General features: G+C 36.6%; 1 protein-coding gene across 5 annotated transcripts; it reads right to left on the reverse strand.

Annotated features, from left to right (window-relative positions):
- On the reverse strand, positions 1-5633 carry LOC104238291 (putative pentatricopeptide repeat-containing protein At3g15130). Of its 5 annotated transcripts, none has more exons than XM_009792615.2 (3): positions 2263-5633; positions 1921-2189; positions 1-836 (listed from the first exon to the last, which is right to left on the reverse strand). In XM_009792615.2, exon 1 carries the CDS (start codon positions 5348-5350, stop codon positions 2888-2890), a length of 2463 nt encoding a protein of 820 aa, XP_009790917.1. In that variant the 5' UTR covers positions 5351-5633; the 3' UTR covers positions 1-836; positions 1921-2189; positions 2263-2887. The 5 variants fall into 5 exon arrangements, with proteins under 5 accessions (XP_009790917.1, XP_009790919.1, XP_070026822.1 ...); XM_009792617.2 differs by lacking the exon at positions 1-836 and having other exon boundaries at positions 1587-2189; positions 2263-2503; positions 2608-5633; XM_070170721.1 differs by lacking the exon at positions 1-836 and having other exon boundaries at positions 1587-2189; positions 2263-2324; positions 2591-5633.
- Between the last annotated feature and the right edge of the window lie 608 nt (positions 5634-6241).

The raw sequence follows: 6241 nt of genomic DNA on the forward strand, positions 1-6241 counted from the left end.
TTAATATACACAATAAGGGTATAATCCCTCAAGACTACATCACATGCTTCTTTCTGAGAGTAAACAGAAATCTAGCTGCATAGCTTTTTTCTCCCTTATGATTACAAAAGGCAGCTATCTCAATCTTAAGAAATTTAATGAATCATCTAGTATCCTAGGAAAATCTCAATTTTTTTTCTGATATCCATCCATTGTCAAAAAGTTTGATTTTATGAAGAGACACTGACATAATCCAAGCAAGGAACTTTGAAATCTTACAAAGATTTCATCCACTTACCACTGCCTGCTGATATTTCTTCCATCAATACTGTTGTCAATTAATGTCATTTTCATCAATTCTCCCTTCATTAACAGCAAACAGCAAGCAATAACCTGTATAGTTATACGGTTGCTTTCAAGGGCGTACGCAAGAATTTTTGTTAGCGGTATCGTAATTTATAGAAGAACGGAAATAAATAAATATAATTATCATATTTCTAGACAAGAAATAGCCTTAGTCCATTGGTTTCGTTGAATCTTAACTTAGAAAAGTTCCTGAGTTAATTCTGCGTAAACATAATTTTTAACCACAAAGGCTCTCTCAAATATTAGTCAAAAAATACATGCTAGTTGAGGTTTGAACCTCTAAACACTTAGAGCAAAATCAGGCACATAACCAACACACTAGGAGACAATCTATGTCAAGTGGTGTCATATTTTTTCTATTTATTGGTTTTCTCATAGTATTAATACAATTTAGTAAAAATTTCGCCGCTTCCTTGTGAGTATGTCCGCCCCTGGTTGCTTCACTACAGGACTCTCCATTAGGGAGAATCAGTAAATTAGAAGAGCCTGCACTGTCAGATGCAGAAGCATTTTCTCACATGGCAACACAACTGAAAGCACCAGCATCATTAGACTGACAGCATTTAGCATATATAAAAAGGATGAAGATGAGGAAAATCAGGTACCAAGTAACAGATAAAATAGTAGTTACAGCTACCTAAAGAAAGTTCAAGCTCAGTTTCTGCTTATGTACACCGAGTATCAAACAGGAAGGTGAAAAAAGTAAGAAAAACACTGAACAAAATTTCTATGACGTGCAAATTGAAGATTTTGAAAGGATTAGCCCCCAAAAAGTGACCTTCTTAACCGTCATTTTCATTTATGAGGAACAAAACCTAAGTTTTTTCCAGTTATACCAAAGTTTCAACTAGCCAGTTCATGCTATCAGGGAAGGCAACGGGATCAAAGAAAATCCATTAGCTTTACCCAAAGTAAAAGCACCTTTACCTTTAGAAAATTATATTATATGCCTAGCATGCATCTTTTTTTTAAAAAGAAAGAACTTTCATTCTATACAAACAGCAGTAAACTCCCCAAGACAATGACAGGGCTATGCATTTAACAAATGTCCAATCTTACTCTCAGGGAAACACTAAGATATTCTCAAGCACTAGCATGCACCTATAACATGCTCAGAGTTCTAATCTTAACTGGAAACACCAAGTCAACTCCTTTTCAATCATAGTCTAGGTTTCAGGTACATACTAGACTTCATCTAAAGCGGAAATCAGCTCCATTGCAACGGAGTTCAAACAACTAGGTGGACATGGCACTTCAAGGACATAATGGAGCTTCAACAATCAAATTTTGGTAGCATATACAAAATTTACTCCTATGCCACAGGTTATTATAGCTATCCCTATCCCCTATGGCACAGGTGAAACCAGAGAAATTTTCTTCAGAAGCTAGAGGTTTATTTAGAATAGTTCCACAAAAAAATGGAGATGACCTACCCATGTCTATCATGTATTATGCGAGGGTGAATAGTTTACCATTTACCTCACCGAAACACCGGCAAGCCAACAGTTCCAATACCCACTGTCAGAATAGTGCAAAACCAAATGCTGTAACCAAACACTAGATATATCTTCTTACCGATAAAAAAAAAGGTTGTAAGCAAACACACAGCACCCCATAATTTTTTCAATCAACAAGACCATTCCAGAGTTCTAGAACAGTTTAACACAACCCAAAGTTCCCTGACAGCCCCAGAGTTCTCGAATAGTTTAACACAATCTAAAGTTCCTGACGCCCCACAAGTGCACAGGTTAGGTCCCTTATCTAGTTTGAACAAGTGCACGGTTTAGGTCCTTAATCTGGTTGGGTAAGTTATAGACTGAAAATGAAGCAGCTCCCTACTTTACCTGCAGAGTAGATATCAGAAATTAGGAGAAAACAATAACTCCAAGCAAAATTATTAGTAAGATGGTTTCATACCTGTGTAGGGAAGCTCATCACGTGGTCATGTTGAACGAAGCCTTCTTGAGGACTATCAGACCCTGCTTCATGGAGTTAAAAATATTTCTCAGAATGAGGACTAGTTATCTTCCCTGATGCAGGGGAGTGGCAATTGGTGCCTGATGTAGGAGAGTGTTGCGAGAATAGGGACTAGAGAATCGACTCTTGTTTAAGTCTCAGAGAGAAATCAGCTCCAATAATTCCTATCATTTATATTGATCTGCATAAACTTAATTTTTAGTTTCTATTTTCCAATTAATGATCTTCATTCTAGCAATTTATAGATATACAGATGTGAACAGTAAACCTTGTGATGAACTGCACCTCCAATTAATGAAAATTGGATGATCTGATCTTGAAGGGGAGCCTTGGCGTAATTGGTAAAGTTGCTGCCATGTGACCAGCAGGTCACGAGTTCAAGCCGTGAAAACAGCCTCTTGCAGAAACGCAGGGTAAGACTGCGTACAATAGGCCCTTGTGGTCCGGTCCTTCCCCGGACCCTGCGCATACGGGAGCTTAGTGCATCAGATTGCCATTTTTTGGATGATCTGATATTGCCAAGCCCAAAGGAAACAAGAGCCAAGGAAAGTCAAAAGAACATTTTCTACCAATAATCCCCACAAGAACATATTCCTTCCTTAAAATGATGAAAACAATTTGAATCTCGCAAAATAATTTGTCGATCAAAAACTCTTGACATGAACTTCATCGCATTATGACAGTCACCACATACACGAAGGTTCTTGTAAATCCGAATTGGTACTCCATTTGGCACACAAAGAAGCCCAAAAGCAATAGCCAACTTCTCACTGTGATAAAAAAGACTTCGTTCCCTTCCTTCTTCATTGATATCATGGAGAGAAAAATTCAAGTCTGGCACATATCCAGCTTCCTTAATCAATGTAATAACATCATCAAGTTTTGAGTAAATTTCATCACTCTTTGGATGGCTTCTTCCCTCAGATATAAATGTGTGGACAACTCCATTCATCTCAATCCAACTATAACCAGGCTCTTTATTAACACCCTTCAACTTCATTTTTCTTCTAAGTTTTGCTGCATCTTTCCATTTTCCTGCAGCTGAATAGATATTTGACAACATAACATAAGGGGCAGCATCTTGTGGTTCTAACTGGAAGAGGGCAATTGATGCTTTCTCTGCTAGATCTGTGCTCCCATGTACTCTACATGCAGCAAGCAACGCTTTCCACACAGTAGCATCAGGTGCAATATCCATTTCATTGACTAATTTCTCAGCCTCCTGTATTTTCCCAGCACGACCCAAAAGATCGATCATACATGCATAGTGGTCAGCGCTTGGTCTTATCCCATAATCTTTCTTCATTGAATCGAAGTACTTCTTTCCATGCTCAACAAGACCTGTATGGCTGCAGGCAAATAATAAGCCTATAAATGTAATAAAGTCGGGTTCTATTCCACTTGCAATCATCTCGTCATACAACCTCAGAGACTCCTTTCCTTTGCCATTCTGGGCATAAGCCACTATAAGAGCAGTCCAACTGATCACACTACGCATTTGCATTGAGTTGAATACTTTTTTGGCGTCTTCAAGGTACCCACAATTGGCATACATTGTCATAAGAGAATTATCAACTGATAATGATGCCTCAAGGCCAGATTTAAGAAAATCTGCATGAACTTGTTGCCCAAGTTCAAGTAGTGTCAATTCTGAGCAAGAACTTAGAACACTAGCAATGATAATTTGGTCTGGTTCAATTTTAGCCATTCTCATCTCACAAAAGAATTTAAGAGCTTCTTCATAAGAGCCATTGTGAGCACAGCCAGTGACGAGTGATGTCCATGAGATTACATCCTTTTCCACCATGCTGTTGAAGACACTCACTGCACAAGCTAGTTCTCCCTGTTTAGCATACATATCAATAAGTGCATTGCTTACAAGCTTGTAGCTTTCATATCCAGTTTTAACAACCATGCAATGAAGACATTTCCCATTTTTGGCATCCTGTATACAAGCAAGAGAATTCAGAACTGAAGGGTAAGTAAATTCATCCACTTCCATATCACTAGCATGCATCCTTTTGAACAAAGACAGTGCTTCCTCTGGAACTCCATGCCTCACACACCCAAGTATCATCGAATTCCAAGAAACTGCATGATCTACCTCCATCAATTCCAATGCCTTCTTAGCACTGAGCAAATCCCCACATTTAGAATACATGTCGATTAACGAGCTTTGAACAAACACATTGGCCTCAAAACCACCCTTGACAATGCAACTATGTACCTGTACCCCAAATCTATTATCATAGAGTGCAGCACAGGAAGTTAAAACACCGGGAAATGTATACTGATTCGCCTCAATCCCTTCTGAATGCATGTTGCTAAAACACTGAATTGCTCTTAAGGCATCACCATTTTGAGAATACCCATTAATCATAGCAGTCCAAGTAACATGATTTTTCCCATGAGACATAATTTGAAAAATACACTCAGCTTCCAGTATGCGCTTAGACTTTGCATACATATCAATAAGGCCAGTCATAACAAAAACATTCACATCAAAACAAGTCTTAATAGCATAGCCATGTATCTGTTCACCTCTTGAAAGCAAACCTTTTATTGCGCACATTCTCAGAATACTTCCCAATGTGAACTGACTGGGTATATGCCCCTCCCTTTGCATTTGCCAAAACAAATCAAATCCTTCAATTTCAAAACCATGCTTACAGTATCCACAAATAAGAGAAGACCAAGTAATTGAACTCTTGATTGGGACCTCCTCGAACACTTGTCTTGCTTCAACAAGCCTCCCTACATTGGCATACGCCGCAATCATTGTATTCCATGTAAACTCGTCTTTTTCAGGCATTTTATCAAACATCTTTCGAGCTGCATCAGTTTGACCCAGTTTTGACAACTCACTCAATTTTTTATTTTTATCAATTAAGGAACATTTATGGCCGCGTGTAATCGAACTTGCAAAGGTTTGAAACGTGCGATGAAGTTGCAAAGACATAAGTTGACACAAATAAACCTTTGACCAGAAATTGAAATGCTGAAAATTTTGCTTCTTGAATATGAGCATAAAATTTTCATTAGAAAAGATAACATGCAGGATTAAAGACACTTAATTGTTTATAGTATGATTTTTAGAATTGCATAATTCATCTCCCTAAATTTTTGGATTTGCAACTTATAAACTAAAACTTGTGATATTGGTGCAATCAATTTGCTCTCTCCTAACAAAGTCATGGGTATTAACGCATGAATACAATTTGCTTTTGTGTGTAATAAAAGAAAAGGGAAATACTTCTCTAATCATAGAGTTTAATGAGTGCTATTATAAGGGATGGTTTGTCCACATTAACATTATTTTCTGAGAGCGATTATACGAAAGGATATAATTTTGTTTCTTTTGAATGTTGGTCGGCTCTAAGGTCAATTGGTTTTTTTAGCACTTTACAAATTTAGTTTTAGTTTTATGATTCTAAGTTCTTTTTTTTTTTTTCATACGAGAGATTTACTTTTACACATAAAATCTAAAAATAGTATTTTCTTAAATTTAAAATTATAAAGGGACATGATGTACAATAGCACCCGGGAGTTTTCGGGTATTTTTATTTTTATTTCACATATGATCGTCCAATTTTACAAAAATTATAAAAATAATTTTTAAAACGATACAATAATACAATCTTACCGATAAATCACTAAAAATGTTAATCTGGAGCCATAAACACAAATAGGTGGCAAAAATATTCACGAGACACAACTTTAAAAAATAAAATTATAATTTTAAATCACATAAAATTTAAAAATCATGATGTGCTACGTGGTGAAAGACAATATGTAGTAGGTTGGTTGGAAAATGATATTTTTGAGAAATTTTCGTAAAGCTTTATCTTTTAGTAGTAATTAGCGATCTATAGATACCATTTGCTATATTTTGGATTATAGATATCTTTTATGTGGTTAT

This window comes from Nicotiana sylvestris, chromosome 1 (assembly GCF_000393655.2).
Source record: "Nicotiana sylvestris chromosome 1, ASM39365v2, whole genome shotgun sequence".
NCBI lineage: Eukaryota > Viridiplantae > Streptophyta > Magnoliopsida > Solanales > Solanaceae > Nicotiana > Nicotiana sylvestris.

What these genes read in the sequence shown, in the direction of transcription:
- LOC104238291 (XM_009792615.2), bottom strand. Translation starts at nt 5,350, where the DNA reads ATGCTCATATTCAAGAAGCAAAATTTTCAGCATTTCAATTTCTGGTCA.